The sequence below is a fragment of the Dryobates pubescens genome, chromosome 8 (genome assembly GCF_014839835.1).
Source record: "Dryobates pubescens isolate bDryPub1 chromosome 8, bDryPub1.pri, whole genome shotgun sequence".
Lineage (NCBI taxonomy): Eukaryota > Metazoa > Chordata > Aves > Piciformes > Picidae > Dryobates > Dryobates pubescens.
The window spans coordinates 10,824,186-10,841,491 of record NC_071619.1 but is presented as its reverse complement, the minus strand read 5'-3'; the positions used below and the strand labels follow the sequence as shown (position 1 = coordinate 10,841,491).

Genomic DNA, 17,306 nt, shown 5'->3' with positions numbered 1-17,306 from the left:
TCAACAGAACGTTAGGCTGCCAGTTGCACGCACACTACAGATCATAGCAGAAAGAGAAGATAAAGAAGTTCACAATAAGGCTCCCTGCACTAGGAGATTTCTATACAAGAAGGGAGAAAATCAAAGTTCTTGAACTTGCAGGAAGAAGGGGCATGGAAGGCATAGAAAGCTGCTTCAGGTGTTAACACTGGGCAGTCACCCACAGCTTTGTGATCACACCAGGAGTTTGGAGGATTCAGTCACCCAGAAGAACCTCTTGAACACAGTGGGTCCCACATATCCACCACACTGCAGCTGTGATAGTCCTTTTATGTATCACAATGATGTTTTTGTATCAGTCAGGTGTTTTTTTGTCAACAATACTGAACTTACCATTTGCTCTCAGACTTGGACTTGGTCATACCACAGTGACCAGAAAAGTTATCTATCAACAAATTATCTAAACATTTCCAGTGACCATTTTAAAAGATGTTTACTTTAATAGCTCCTGTGGCAGCAAATGTTTCTTTAAATTGCTTTCTGAATGTTTGCCAAGCCTTGCAGGATGGCTTTGGTCTAAACACAGGCCCAGGTAGCAGCCAACTGCCTACTCTCATCCTGACAAAAGATGTTGTGCAGGCTCAGATGCAGAGAGAAAACTTTGCCTTTCTCAGGGAGCAGAATACTTAAACAGAGACACATGGAAATATTACTGCTATACAGAGGCAGCATTGTAAATAAGTTGCATTCAGCACCTCCTTATCTTTACAAGGACCTACCACAGCAGGGCAGACATCTACATCTGCCAGGCTTGTGGACTTGTTCCACAGCCACTGCAAACAGAGAGGGCCAAGAGGCTGATACAGAACGCTCCCCACAACAGTGTTTCCACCCTTTCAAAGTAGGCAGAGTACCAATTGCGCAGTTGCAGGAAGTATGTATCTCCAGGAGTCACTCAAAGTTGTAGGAACTCTACAGGCTAGGGCACTTGATCCACTTAAATTGCCTTCCTCCACAGTTATATTGGAGTGCTTTCTGTGTAAGAGCGTTTTTACTTTCATACACTTTTCCCCAAGAGAGTGATTCTGAGTTGTTCTTTCTGATAGAATAACTATTAGGAGAAAAACAGCCCAAGTAAAGAATAACTGGTTGGGGGGTAGTGGAACAAAGAGCAAAATAAGTCTCTGCTTCTGTGGCTAACAACAGAAAGCAAAGTTACTCAGAAGGAAACAAAAGCTGGGGCACATCAAAGCAGCTGTAGAGGTAATGCAATTAGATTTGTCACCTAGATGGAACTGAACAGAAAGAACAGGTTTCAGCATCTGGCTTTGGAATAAGGCAGGGAGAATGACTGCTGACCATAGCTGAGGAGACTAAGAGGAAAAAGATAAGAAATATTTGATGGATTTTCCATTACCCAGCCCTGTGCAGATACACTCCAAAGGGCAACATGAAAGGCAGACGAGAGCTTAAACCAAAAGCAGTCTAAGCAATAAGGCTGTCAAACATGCACCGTATTTAAGACTCAGGAAATGGGAGGAAGCTACAGACCAGCAGACAAGGCATTCTTCAACTCTTTCAGAAAAGAGCAGTAAATTTTTGTTCTTTACCAACAGGGAAGCATCACTAACTGCTTTTACGTTTGCTAAGATGTTGCATCATACCAGACTGGTTACCAGTCTACAGCCAGTCTGTCTCTAAACCCTAAGTGACCCAGGATATGGGTAGCTTTGAGCAGGGAAAAATGAGTTACAGAGCCAAAGACTTCAATGAGCCACAGATGTCACCCTTGAGGCCCAGCACAAAGTTATGTTTTGCCTGTGTGCTATCTCAGTGGGCAGATGGTCACCCCAACACCCCAAGACTCCTGCCTGAGCTAAGGAAAGGTCAGTTGAGTTTCCACATACATTTTACATAACTGTCATGTCAAGAGGACCTAGAAATTTAGCAAGAGATTCATTAGAATGGAGCACAACATAATAAAAATGTCCTTTGTACACAGCTGCTACATGAGAAGTCCATTAAGATGTGGTTAGTCTTTCATAATGGAACAGAGGAAAATGTGAGGTTGTACTACTCAATTTCTGGAACCTGGATTAAGTATCTTTAGCCAAAAAACCAGCACAGCTAAATACATGTACACGACAAATGCCATCTAAGCGTTAATAAAATGAGACCACACCAAACAAAAGTACTTTTTCCCCCCCCCCCCCCCCACAGCCCACAGAATGCAGCAGTGAAACTAGTTTCAAGGATTAATTAAAAAAAAATTAATTGTAGTGAGGAGCAACCATTAAATCTTACTCCTTTTAATGGCTTATGGCTCTGACAAGCATCATCATCCAAATAAAAGCACTCACTGATATAATTTCTGTGAAAGAGACATGTCAGTTCTCTCCTTCCCTGGACACAAGGGTACAAGACCTCTGGTAGAATGTACTGCTTGGACTTGTACATTAGCTGTATTGAGTATTAAAATCAGCACTATTTCAGTTTTTGAACCTTTTGTCACACTGACAGCAGGTCGCTGAGGGATTACAGGCATAGTACTTCAATTTCTTCTGCAATAACTTATTTATTGATACAAGACAGGAGAAAAAGGTTACTGCACTGCACTAGGAGCCACAAGTTGGCAGCACAAGTTTTCCAAGTTTTCCTGTGGGGAGAAAAGCATAAAGCAAGGGAATGAGTTTCCCTTTGATAACACAAAGCTGTCTGTACCTTCCCCGAGTTTGGACGTATTGATGTCAGAGTCATCTCTTGTTCCATTTTGTGATTCCAGGTATGTAGCGGGGACCCAGCCCTGCTCCTCTGCTGTGCTCACAAACCACCAGCCTACAAAATGAAGTAAAAGAAGTAGTTGGTCAGCATTAACAGGAAGAAGAATAGCATGATGCTATTGAGAAAGTGGCACAATGTCAGCAGCTTCAGTGCAGGTGTGGGTTATGATGCAGCATTCTAGAAGGAAAGAGTTTAGTTCTTTGATACCACTTCTATATCCCTTGTATACCACTTTATATCACATACTCTCACAGAGATAAATGAGTGTGCGGGCAGGGCTCACGTTAAAAAGGTTATAATGGAGCAAACAACAGTTCAGGCAATCTGAAGTCTATCCATGACAATTCTCAATTTGAGATCTCTAGTTTCTCAAAGCAAGTCTTGCAACATGTGCATCTACTGTATCAAAACATTTCATATGCACATCTCTGGGTATGTCAGTGTGAAACAGCGCAAATGCTGTCCAAATCCTCATACGAGGCAACACAGAAGTTCCAAGATGGAGATAGGAGTGACTTCACCGGAAGGGGCCTAGATTTCAGAACAGGATACAAACCAGTAAGTGCTTCTAGAACATTTATCACCACAGCTGGCGTTTTAACAAATGTGACCTGAATTCAGTGCTCTGGGAAGCTGGAAAGTACTGCAGAGAACAGAAATAAGAGAGAAAAGCTAACTGAAATGTGACTTCAGACCTTAAGCACCAGTTATTTGCCTTCCTACACAAACATCCAGATTTCTACAACTATCTACAAAAAGGTTAAACATTCACCCGCATTATGAATATAACCTTTGGGTCACATCCGTGGATGGATGATTAAAAAATTATAGGTGAGCCATTTTTAGGTTAAATGCATCTAAATCATAACTCTCCTTGCCTCTTTTCTTGCTTGGCTATACTGATTTATTGAGTCCTTCACTGCTTTTGATGTAGACTCGTTCACCCAAGAGCTTGCTGCTCTCAAATATGAGCACAGCTAGATTCTGCTCTGTTCAGGAAAGGTCAAGGTTAAGACACAGAACAATAAAAAAAAACCTCAAGCAGGCAGACCACTTCTGTTCTCTACAATCTCCCAGTCTCAACCCCAAAATGCAAGTTGCTTTGTCAGGACAATACAAGCTATTGTTCCACATCTGTCTTTCAGCCTCCTTAAAAGGAGCTGAGAAAACAGCTATTTCTGTACGTGCATCTCAGAACAATTTACAGACTTTAATGGCTGTCATAAACCTCGACATAAACCTAACAAAACTCACAGGAGACTCTCAAGCTTGCCCGATGAACAAAGGCAGGGAGAAGCCAGCTTGCTCTCTAAAGAGATGGGGCACAAAAATGAGTTCATTTGTGGTGGGACAAAGACTAAAGTTGTGTGATGGTGATGCAGCTGCCCCAGAGGTGGGTGGCTGCAGCCCTGGGGCTGGCAAGGGGAAGGGAGGGTTTGCAAGGCTCTGCTGCCATGTAACATGTAACTTTCTTTTAAGGAAACAAAACAAAACAAAACACCACCACCACAACAAAACAAAACCCAAAACAAAAATTCCAAACCAAAACAACCAAAAAAATTACACCCCCCCAAACAAACACACACACTCCCCAAACACCAGAAAAACAAGCAAAAAACCCCAGCTGAAGCAATGCTGAAGTGCTCGTGCTAGAAGTCACCCAAGTCTGTTCCAAATCCTGCCACAGAGGACTGAGGATGGCAGTTACAAACTCCTGCCTGGGAGACAATGTGGCCCAAGGGACAAACCCCCCACTTGCCACCACACAGCTGCTAGGTAGCTCTATTTATTTACTCTAAAAACTCAGACACGGCTTTCCATTTTCTGGCCCAGCAGAGGTTTGGAAACTTTGCTTCACAAGGCTCATGGTTGGAAAGTTTAAATTTAGTTATCCTCCCTCAGCAGGAGGTGGATTCTCCTGCCATGAAGCCCACAGCAGCGAACACGCAGGATCTGCCAGAGCATTTCAAAAACACATCTTCATGGTTGTTCTTTATTTTACTAGCAATGTATTGACACGGGTAGCAAACACAGTTTAATATACACTTATAATTAGACACAATATCAGAAGCTGGCTTTCAGCTGATACCAATTAGACTGGAATAGTTTATGTAAACTCTTCCTCAGAAATTAAACACAATTGCACAAAAAGGACTTGCCTACACTTAAAAATGTGTGCTTGGGGCAAATTCAAACCATGGTAAAGCTGTCTTTGGAGGGCTGGATTACACAGCCTTGACGTCAACCCAGTGCTAGCCCATTTCACAATACAGTTTCTCTGGTTTGGCTCACTGAGCTGCACCATGGCCTTGGAGCTGAGTTTAAGGTCTTGTGTTTGGAGCCACAGAATAGCTGAGCCACCATCCATCTAAACAGGGCTCCCTGCTAAAAGGCAATCCCTAAACCCCATGCCTGGATGGAGATACACAATGCCTCCTACATAGCACTGTGCCTCCCTACTGCCATTCCTTGCTCCTGAAAAGTCTCAGCATGAAATCCTCATGACTCCACTGATTTTACAAACAGGTTTCCACATACTAGTTGGGGGTCAAGTCACACAAACCTACTCTGTTAGCGTAAAACCATTACCCCCATTCCTGTCACAACAGGCCCTGCTAAAAAAAGACTATCCCCATCTTCCTTACAGGTCCCCTTGAGTACTGAAAGACACAATAATGTCTCTCCTCCAAGCCTTTCCTTCTCCAGCCTCAACAACCCCACATCTATAAGCCTTTCTTCATGGGAGAGGTGGTCCAGCCCTCAGGTTGCTTTTGTGGTGCTACTATGAACCTGTTCCAGCAGATCCACGACCTTCTTGTGCTGAGGACTACAGATATGGACACAGTACTCCAGGTGAGGTCTCATCACAGCAGAGCAGAGCAGCAGAATCACCTCTCAGCCTGCTGGCCTTGCTACTTTTGATGTGGTCCATGATACAACTGGCCTTCTGGGCTGCAAGCACACATTGCCAGCTACCGGGAAAACAGCAGCATCTGCTCAGGTTCAGAGAAAACCAGCCCCTATCGCCTATTTCAGGCTTGCTATTCAGAAGGACAAAAGAAAGGCTCTAATGCAGCTTATTAGAGTAGCATGTCCAGAGGAAAACAAAAGAAAGAAAGTGTTTTACTTAAATTGCCTGAACAACTGAAAAACCTAAGAAAAGTCCAGCAGCAGAGAATTCAAAATTGGATGCTCACGAGAAAGACATGCAAGGTCTCTTGAGTGGCCAAGCAGACACTGCAGAGGCAGCTCAGACCTTATAAAGCAAAAACCTGAATTATGATGGCACACTTAAACCATAGCCCTCCAGAAAAGGAATTACAGCACAGTGCAAGAACTGACAAGCTGCTATCAGAAAATGAGTGAAGCGCAGACAATGTTCCACATTGCAGTCCATGCATAACACAAACTGCGGAACCTGGCTGATCATGAAGCACTTGCTCCACATCATCCCCTCATTAGAAGCATGCATGAGGGCAACTTGCATTTGGTCCTGCCACCCTTCCCCCCACCCCAGCTTCATAGTTTGCAGATAAATTAGCCACCTTTGCCTTTTTCTTCCTCTTCTTTCTTTTCTTTTCAGACAGTCAAGGCTATAAGGGTTCAAACTCTCTCTTGTCCCCTCCATGCCATCTTTCCCAATGCAGAACATCACAGATCCATTATTAGAAAACATGCTTATGAAACAGAACAAAACACTGCATTTATTTTGAGTTCCCCCTCCACGGTGGAATTGAGCTTGACTTCACAATTCATTATTAAAACCATTCTCCAGCAACATCTGCAGGGAATTACGTAAAGTTATCTCTGTGCACTGCCAAGCCAGTCTGAGGTTCACTCTTGCACTCACCATCTGTAAAAATTAGGCAGTGCTTTACAGCTTGAGTTAACCCTTACAGGTGCCCTTCTCTCTCAGGCTTCAAAAATATAACTTTAAAGCTGATGTGGCATTAATGTCTAAACTGAGTCATCAACTTTCATCCCTAATGAGTTTGAACCTCACAGAAGGCACACAAGGGTCTGTAGCCACTGTGCCCAGATCAAGTTCCACTTGAGTGTCACGGCAATACTCCAAATCCTTCCTTAATAACTAACTAAAGAATATGCACTCCTACCTTAAAAATTCAATTTTCTCCCCACACACACTGACCCTTTGGATGGCAACTGCTAGCAACAGCCCAGATGCCTCCACACTCAGAGTCCATTTGGGCTCGGGTAACTCTGAGGCATTTTCAGCACAGACTTACTAAGAGATGAAAAGTCCCACTTGCCATATACATGCATACAGCAAGACGACTGCAAAAGTAGATTGGTCACACTGGAGAGTGAATAAATGACAAAAATACTTTGATTCTAACAATCATGCTCTAGTTTTCAACTGTATTCCCAGTCCTCTCCCCAAAAGACTTAAACAAGTAAAAGAATTAAAGGAAGTGTTATCCACAGCCCACGCCCCAGGAAACTGCCAGAACACAGTGAAAGGACTTCTTTAATTCAAGTTTTGCTTATGTTTACACGAATCCTCACCCATCCATGCTTCAATATTTCTCCACACCAAAAGGAAAAATAGCTATTCCTGTTGAAGCTTACTCAATCAAAATGCTACAAATCACCTTTTAAAAAAAAGTACTAAAATTGTGGGATTAAGATGAATGCTGGTTTCCAATTCCCCCCCCCCACCCATTCATTTCTCTGCAGCCCTTGTCAATTTATGAGCTTAACTAAAGTAAACAAGCAGGATAGCAATGCTATAAAAGGGAACGGGAATCTCTCCTGCAGGAGTAGACTACACATTCTTCTAAACAGATACTTAAATAACACTCCACCTCTCAAGAGTCTTGGGAAAATCCCACTCAGGCAGCAGTCTGGTATATTTGATGTGCTTTTCTAGACTTCAGAAGTCCTCCTCCTTATGTTCTTTAGTCTTGAGCTGCTTTTTCTTTTGTGTTTTTTTGGCTTTTTTTTCCCCTTTTCTTCTTCTTCTTCTTCTTTTTTTTTTTTTCCCCCCTCCTTACAAAGCAGTTCTAAATGCAATAAGGTCACTTCCAGACCTGGTACACAGACCTTTTTGTGCCAACAGCTGATTACGTTCCTTCAGAGATATGATTGGCTTCGTTAAATACAGCTAAAGTAACAGCATTCTGCAGGGATAAAGGTGCTTGCTTTAACCACCTCTCTAGAGCCCTTCCCACACAGTACATGTATATTTCATACACACAGGGAAGTCAGTCTTAATTGCCTCAGACAGACCTCCAAAGAAGATGCAGAAGCAGAACAGAAGTAGCATTTTGCAAGGGGGTTTTTCTGCAGTAAGCATATTCTCACACTTCCCCAAAATTCACTACAGTGTCTGTATGCTGTTACACACTATCACTGCACATGCCGGCTCTTCTCTCTAAAGGGTTCCTTCAGTCCCACACAGTTGGCAGTCTCTGGATTGAAAGCATTGAATTTGCACGAAGGTTGGTGTCCTTCTAAGCATTTTGTCCTTACAGTTCACAAAAGAGGCACCTTGCTTTTAAATATGGAGATATATGCAAGAGGTGTTCCTAGCAGGGAGCTGACTACAGTTTGGGGTACAGAAGTCTGTGCATGAGTCACTGCACTGCGGACTAAAGCTGTCATCTCAGGATGAATTATTAAAGTTGGTGTAATATTAAAGGCAGCTTTCATCTTGTTTTCCAGACTGTGAACTGCAGACTTTCCTGCAGCCACCACTCAACCATGAAGCAATGCTTGTCTCCTTTTAAAGATGGAAGTTGAGCTCAAAGACATAGCCAAGGAAGAAAGATGTGCTTGTGGCAGATACCCTACTTGAAAACAATACAGATCCACAGCACAGGTTCACTGCCTTTTACGTACTATATCCAAAACAGACTGGACCACACAATAGGATTCCAATCCAACTATATGTCATGATCCTTCCAGCCAGTTCACATCCTAAAGCTACACACTAGGAAGCATGGTTTGTGTGGGCAACTCCACTTGCCACAGAAGCCACGTTTGGCAAGGTGTTGCAGCCCCAAATATCTGTGTCTGACTGTTCTCACATTCAAGTGTAAAGGTTATCTTTCCTGCAACTACTGTAGGTGCAACTCTAAGTACCAAGTATTGCTTTTGGAATGCAGGAATAGAACTAACCAGCCCAAATTACTGCTAATGAAATATGCCAAGAGCCCACAGCACTGTGATGGGGCAGAGTTGTTAGGATTCTCATGTGAGACATGAGAGAAAAAAGGATCATGCCTGTCACTTCTTTCCTGGCAGCCCAGAAGGGGAAAGTGGAGCTTCCATACAGGTTATGAAACAGTTTTTCTATCATAGCATTAAAAGCTGAATGAAGAATTACAAACACACACAAAGGCAGAGTTCCTAAGGAACATATTTTCATTGAGAAAGAAGCTAAGATTTGAAACATAAAAGGCAAACACTTTGTTCCTGGTACCAAATGTGACACCACATCTGATAGGATATACATTATAAGCCACACACCTGACTGCTGTTGAACAGCAGTCAGACAGCTACAGGCTACATTCTGCCCAGAAAGCTACTCTCAATATTTAAACCACCATAACAGTTTAAGTACTTAGTGAAGACAGAACACAAAGAGATTGAACTCCCGTGCCTTGCTTGAGTATTCAACTAAGATTCAGGAGTCCCTACTAAAAACCTAGTAAGAGCCCAACCTTAAAAGCATCACTTAGGAACTCTGATAACCCAAAGCCCACATGGGGTGCCCCTGGAGACACTTGTGTTTCTCTTCTTAGGGACAGTCTGAAAGCTCAGCTGTATTCTTGGAGTACAGGCCGTAACAATTTTTGCTTCATTTGGTGATGGAAACAGTATTTGAAATGAAGGCTTCCAGAGGTGAGGTGCCAGATCCTGCACTTTGGTCACAACAACCCCAGGCAACACTACATGCTTGTGGAAGAAAAGGAAAGAGGACCTGGGGGTGAACGTAAGCCAGCTGAAGATGAGCCAGCAGTTTGCTCATGTGTCCAAGAGGACCAACAGCATCCTAGTCTGTGTAGCATGGCCAGCTGGAGTAGAGAAGTGATAATGCCCCTGTACTCAGCCCTGGTGAGGCCACACCTCAAATACCATGTTCAGTTTTGGGCCCCTCAGAGGAAGGACATTCAGGTTCTGGAGTGGGTCCACAGATGAGCAACAAAGCTGTTGAAGAATCTGAAGGACAAGAGCAGCTGAGGGAAGTGAGATTGTTTAGTCTGGAGGAGACTGAGGGCAGACCTTATTGCTCTCTACAACTACCTGAAAGGAGGGGGATATTGGTCTCTTCTCCCTAGTATCAAGTGATTGAGAGGAAATGTCCACAAGTTGTGGTAGGGGTGGTTTAGGTTAGACATAAGGAGAAAATTCTTCACTGAAAGAGAGCAGTCAGGCATAGGAACAGGCTACCAATGAAGGTGGTGGAGTCACCATCCCTGAAGGTGTTCAAAAAACATGTAGACATGGCACTTCAAGACATGGCTTAATGGCCATGTTGGTGTTAGGTGGATGGTTGAATATCTTGGTCTTTTCCTTCCAAAACACTTCTGATTATAGAGGAGCAGAAGGGGACTTCTGGAAGGCTAGACTCTGTTAGCAGTTTTTGGCCATTAACAGAACAACACTTTGCTTTACAGAGCTAAAAGTTGGAACAAAAGGGCAAGAGGTGAGACCACAGTTTGCTGTTCTTCACCAGTACTTGATAGCAACTGCAAATGATTAAGGCTCAGCAGCAGCACAAGGAATTGCATTCTGTGCACTGCTTTAGGTGTTACTGAGTTGAAGGAAAATAGAAGTGAATCCCAGAGCCTGGGTGCTGTAATACGTGAGGGAGAAAAATCAAGGGTTTTCCTGCAATGATTGGCTATTGAGGTAACTAGTTGTTTCAAGCACATATAGTTGTAGATTTGCTATTCTAATCCCTCCAATCTGCCTCCTTCCACATTTACTTCTAATCTTGTATTGTTGGTAGGTGCAGACTTGTCAGTTGTACTGTTAGCATGTCCCCTTGCTGCTATACTCCAATTCCTCTGGTTGCAGAGGTGGCTGGCAGAGAGGGCCCACTACATGTGAGTAAATGTCCTAGCTGTTGCTGCCACACAAGGTTTTCCTAGACCAAAAAGTGGCTGACTAGGTGTGTACAGAAGTGCTAGATGAAGAATCCCAAAGTGTGTCTCAGATTCTGGCTTAAACATCTAGTTTGCTTGGATTGGTTTCACAACACATTATATGCATAAACATACATGGATATACGTGGAAATTCACACCCTGGCCTCTGCAGTCACATACATAATACTCTTGTCTTCTACTGGGATTGGAACCATATTTCCTCATACTTCTGGAAAAAAAGAAAGTGTTCAGAACATGGGAAATGTTCATGGGAAAAGAGAAAACTGGATAATATACAACTCAGCTCTAATGCTTTATGGGTTACATCACCAGCAGAGACAATGGATATTCAGAGTATTAGACAACTAGAAAATACAACGTTACTGTATCTATTCAAATCCAGCTTTCCAGAGGTGCACATTTGGCAACATATTAATTTATTCATCCCTCAAAACAGTTGTGACTTCCTGTGTATGTGTGCGGAGGTAAGCAAAGCACACAGTTTACCTTTGGGTTCTGATAATATAAACTGATAGTGACAAACCGAGTGTATCTGCAGCTATCTGCTGCGGTTTAATTGTTACCCAGGGGCTTCTCCTCCCCATTTAAAAAAGCCAAACAAACAAACAAAGCAAGAACAAAACCCAAGCCCCTCAGATTTGTGTATTGACACAGCTGGAATGAAGGAATCTGCCAAATGTTTTCAAGAATTGGCACGTACATCCACAAAGCCATCATGTAATCCAGTAGAAATTACACCAGTTGCATCCTTAAAGCAAGGGAGTGAATGCACTACCTTTTACATTACAGAATTGTCAGGGACCTCAAAGATCATCTAGTTCCAACCTCCCTGCCATGGGCAGGGACACCTCACACTACATCAGGTTGCTCAGAGCCACATCCAGCCTGGCCTTAAAAACCTCCTGGGATAAGGCTTCTACCACCTCCCTGGGCAACCTGTTCTAGCATCTCACAGTATAACCAGTATAACCAAGGTTGGAAGAGACCCCAAGGATCATCAAGTCCAACCTGTCCCAACAGACCTCACGACTAGACCATGGCACCAAGTGCCACGTCCAATCTCCCCTTGAACACCTCCAGGGACAGTGACTCCACCACCTCCCCGGGCAGCCCATTCCAATGACAAATGACTCGCTCAGTGAAGAACTTTTTCCTCACCTCGAGTCTACACCTCATGGTGAAGAGCTAGAAGAGTCTTGAATATTACTTGTGGCACCTGAGCACCCTGATCCAGTTGAAGATGTCCTTACTCGCTGCAAGGTTTGGACAAGATGACCTTTGAGGGTCCCTTCTGACCCAATGCATTCTATGATTCTATGAAATCTCAGATCAATTCCCATTACAACTCTAGGTCACCAGCTTCTCCTGAACTGTCCTAAACTAGGCTTCTCAAGACAGAAGCAGAGGAAAGCAGCACTTGCTAAGCTTGCCCACGGCCAACTCGAACACACGCATAGCCAACCCAACATGTTGAAGGTACTGGCCAGCATCCCTAGACCACTGAAATTAGGGGATCAACAAGGCATTGAAGGCAGCTGGTTCTACAGGCCAATCAGCACTCAAGAAGTTTGTGGGGAGAGGGGGAGGGAATGTTTTCCAAGGCTCAAAGTCCTAATACCTTCTAAAAATAATTTTAAGGGACTCTTTCCCTTCTTGCTTTACTTCATTTCAAGAACATGTAGAGGTGAAACTGTTTGGGTATGTGAGCTGGATTCCACACAGCCCAACTGGTTTGCACTTCACAGTCTTTATTCAATATAAGGACAAAAGAACCAAACAAACCAACCCAAAAGAGAGGGAATGCATTATTGGGAGGAAATCTCATCAATCATGACAAGGAACAAAGATATTTTTGGGGTACTAGTACTATATAGTGCAAGCAGCCTGGACACAGCTACTAGCCTGTGAATGTCAAGCACTACACAGTAACCGGAATAAAACAAGGCCCACCAAGAGACCAATAGTTTTCAAGAGCTTCCTGACTTGCACTGCTATACTGACCAACACAGTCTTGCCATCCAGCCCACAGTACCAACTCAATTGTTACAGAAAATGCCTGTTTTCAGATAACTGATTTTCCTTTTTCCTTCTGATCGTGTTTGGAAACAGGATTTCCTATCTGAGCTCGTGTTCTGGTCACACTACATACCAATTTTCCCCTTTCCTTGCAATGCTTTCCCACCCTCACCCCTCCTTCCCCCTTGGAAAGTGACAGATTTACATGCACCCTTCAAATATGAGGTTTTGTTGATTTTAGTTACCACAAGGCAAGATAAGATTGATAAAGGGCACACTTACAGTGACTGGTGCGAAGATCTTTTAGTACAGCTTCCCTGATCATGTAAGTTCCTGGGGCACTTTCCTTCCTCCATGTTTGATTAGAGCTCCAAAAGGAGTTCTGTTTCTCCTCCAGTGTTTCTGCCACTAAGAAGATGTAGCTCTGGTAGGAAAGTTAAGTTATAAATCTATTTCCTACCATCCTTAAAGGCTGTCCCCCATCTCATCTCCAGCAGCCCATCTTTTAGAGGTTGAAAACTATAGAGCCCAGGTTTTAGTGAACCTGCCTAAGTGCTACTTGTAGGCACCATGTTTACATAAATCAATAATTTACAAGAGCTCCCAAACACAAGTGGGTTTGGCTGGGGCATGAACAAGGAAGAACTCCAGCACAGAGTGCAGAGTATACAGAAATCAGGAGGGCAAACCCAGCCCATGGGAGCAGAGAAGTAACCCACTGCCTTCAGAAGGGCTATGCCAGCACAGACAGTTCTTGCAGTATATTTTCCAGAGCCACATTTTCCAGTAAAGGCATGCAAACAGATGGCTTTCCACCCCATGGGGCATAGGGAGCTCAGCCCTAGGAGCCAACAAAGACTTGCTATTAGTCATTACCAGTTGTGGGGTTGTGTTTTCTGTGGTCAGCCAACAGGGTGCAACAGTCAAGCTCACAAGTAATTTCCTTTACGTTCACAGGACTTAATCTTAAAGCAAACACATTTTGTGTCCAAGCTTTCTTTAGGAAAACATGAATAAGCTTTCAAACAGGCCTCATAGTAATCTGGTCCAAAGATTACAAATTACTTCCTAGTGGTTTGAAAAAGTTACAGACCCCCAGTCCCAGCTGATAGGAAATGGCCTTCACAGGCAGCAGAGAATAGCCAATACTTATTTCCTGCACAGATTGACAAAAGTTGCTTTTGTTTTAATTCTTGTTCAGAAGTCTGCAGAGAACATGGTGCCAGTTGCTTACTGGGATATTCTCAAAACCCCACAGAACCAGGAAAGACACACATTTTAGGAACAATCCTAGCAGAGTACCAAGAGGCACTCCAGATGTGAAAGTCAGTCACACAATCCCACACTTCAATCAAAAAATACATCTGCCACCTCTGAGACCAGTTTTGGTTATCTCAGGACAGGACACAACAGAAAAACACTGGACAAGAGCTTGAAGCAAGGAATAAAGGCTATACTACATCCAGCAGAAATCAGAAGATAAGCAGCCCAACAGTGATACAAGATCCATCTGAAGCACAGCTGACTCACCAGATTAAGAGAGCTGCCTTTTACAAACAGCTTTTATGGGATCCTTCTGAACCACAATACTGCTAAAGGAAAGGAGACACCTTGGTTTCCTGGTGCTCAGCAAAGCGTACAGAGCAGCACTGCTCTGCAGAGCTCAGATAACCATCTCACAAATTGCCATTTCCATATCCTGGCTGTTCCTTGAAGCTCTGCTGGCCAAATACATCTTCTGTCCAGCTCTATTTATTAGCTAGATTTGGCAAGATCATAGCCCAGATGGTATGTTATCACAAATACTGATGTAAGCCAAACTGAATGCTCTGCTCTCCCTTCAACGCAGCCTCATTGCTTTTCTCCTGAGCTCCATTCAAGCCGTGTTTCTACAGTGACCCCAGGAGCTGAGCCTCAAAGAGCTGCCTGCACAAGGCTGCAGGAAATGACAGCTTCGGAAATGAGTACCAGAGTGATGAATAGCAGGCTACAAGAGCAGCCAGTGCCTTAGTGGGCTGCCAATTAATGAACTACATTGTACTGAACAAGGAGATACACGAGCGAGTAGTATCATTGACACTCCCCAGAAGAGATTACAAACCTAATTTGGTATTTTCTGAAGGCTTTTTTTCAGTCCTCTTTAAAATGTAGAAGCTTCCAGACTCGTTGCTATATAATTTGTTCAATAGGAAGCTGAGCCTGTCTCATTTTGAGCAGATTATGGAAAACTGAAAGGAAAAAAAAAAATGAGGGAAAATATTTGCCTTTTACCTTTATCCACCATGAAGACTTAAACAGTGAGAAAAGCATATGCAGGTGGAAACAGAAGGGCACATTTACCTTCAGGAAGGTGAAACTGAGTTCACCCAGAGACTTTTTAAAAAGCAAACAATTCTTACTGGGGTATCTGGTTCCATCAGCTGTAACATAGAGGTGCATCAGCAGCGTAAGTAGAGAAGGTGAACATCGGAAAGTTATCACGACAAAAACCTCTGGAAAGATGCCTATTTCCCTCTCCCCCCCCAGCAAAAAGAGCACTCATCTTATGTTGCAGAACACACTCTGCAGACAGCCAGGTAACAAAGCACTTGCTTCTGTTTATTCTGGCTTAGCTTCTGGATAAGAAGGCTACACACTTAGCTCAAGCACCTTTGCAGCCTCTTTGCTACATGGCAGTAAGCATATGATTTCCCTGCCACTTGCTGGATTGTCTCACCTGGCACACTGACTTTAAAGACTGATATTTAGCCTTTGGTGCTCCTTACAGACAGGAAAGGCAGCCTAAACTCAGAGCAGCGAACTGCTCTGCCCCAAGAGACTAGAAAACACCTCACTGAGTAAATCTTCCACTACAGGAGCACCAACATTCCTATTAACACCACCTTGACACAGAGAAAGGCTGGGTTGCCAGAAGCCTCAGTTGCTGCTCTGCCTCCAGGAAGGCACTCTTAAGTGTGCAAGAAGTCCAACTCCCAGTATTTAAACATTTTCATTTTCTGACTCTCCACCTCTCCAAGCTTAATCAAATAAAGCCAGAGCAGACATACCACATATTTGCCAGCAATAATCTGTGAGGCCGATTTTTCTGATGGCAAATAAAGGCTAGCAAGGCAAATTAATGATGTGAGATACAGAAGAGCTGTCAATCTCCATGCATTTCACAGAGCTGCGACAAGACAAATATACCATTGTGAGGCTTATTCCTTTCCATTAGGAATAAATCAACCATGAAACAAGGGCAAGAATAATGCTGTCCTTGGGCAAAAACCCTGAGATTTGTGGAGCCTCCATTACAAACACACATATGTTATACAGTGCAGCATCATTTAAAATAAATAAGCAGCACAGTAAGGGATTACGTAAACCTGCTAGACAGATGATATAGAGGCACAGTGTTTATCTTTTCAACAGGGAGTCACTTAAGCTTACCCTGTGAGAGCATGCAAGATTGAACCCTTCCCTCTCTCCAGTACACAACTACTAAAAGAGGACATGCTGGATTGACTGTAACCACCCCAGGCCAGACTCCACTGCAAGTACCATACTTTCTATAGACCTTCTTACTTAGCACAGGCAACTGCTAGTCCCTAATCACTCTGGCATCAAAAAACCCCCAAACCCATAGCACTGAGTTCAGGCATTTTGCAATCTTGCACTTTTCAGGATCTCACTCTTGGCAGGTCAATGGCTTTTTTTTTTTTTTTTTTCCCTTTCTGTTTTTTGAAATCTCCTCCTTCCTTCACCCCAAATGCACAGATTTCCCCTTCTTATTTTGGGAAAGGTCTGCGACGGAGTACTGAGGCTGCGTGTTCATTGCAAGCTGAGAAAGTGGATGGCCCTGCTGCTGGGGAGCTGTCCTGACTTTGAGAAGGTCTCTGTAAGAGAACTGAGAACCAGACCAATTCTTTTTGTAGGAGGAGTTTTTCCTTCTCAATTTCCAAGTCTTAGTTACTTCCCTTCCCCTCCCCCAACACCCAAATTTGAACAGTGTTTCCTTTGTCTGTCCCTTATGTAGACTTCCATTCTCTGGAGACAAGGCCTAAATGTCTAGCACAACAGGACCCTGATCAATGGGGCCTTAGGCACTGCCATAAAAGCCAAACAGAGATCACAGAAGCATGACTCTTGCGACGTAAAACAGCCTGTATAGTAAATAAGTCTTTGGATCGTTCTGTTAGCTGACATACTAATTACAGTGTTTGAATGCTATGTTTTAACAAAAGCTTATATGGCCTGAAACTTTATTCCAAAACATCCCATTTGGTGACTGTGTGTGCACATGTGAAGTATACACAACGGTGTACCTCCAGGCAGAACAACTGCACCACTAGTAAATTTTTAGGGTAACTAATGAATTGAATTTTCTTCATCATGCTTCCTTCCCCGGGGCCGTG

General features: G+C 43.4%; 1 protein-coding gene across 5 annotated transcripts in view; it reads right to left on the bottom strand.

Moving 5' to 3' along the window:
* SH3PXD2A (SH3 and PX domains 2A) overlaps positions 1 to 17,306 on the bottom strand; it is a 261,000-nt gene that overhangs the window by 28,603 nt on the left and 215,091 nt on the right. For all 5 annotated transcript variants that reach the window (XM_054163352.1, XM_054163353.1, XM_054163350.1 and 2 more), the window contains one exon: positions 2,701 to 2,814. In XM_054163352.1, coding sequence (XP_054019327.1) covers positions 2,701 to 2,814 — 114 coding nt within the window. The remainder of the gene's footprint in view (positions 1 to 2,700; positions 2,815 to 17,306) is intronic.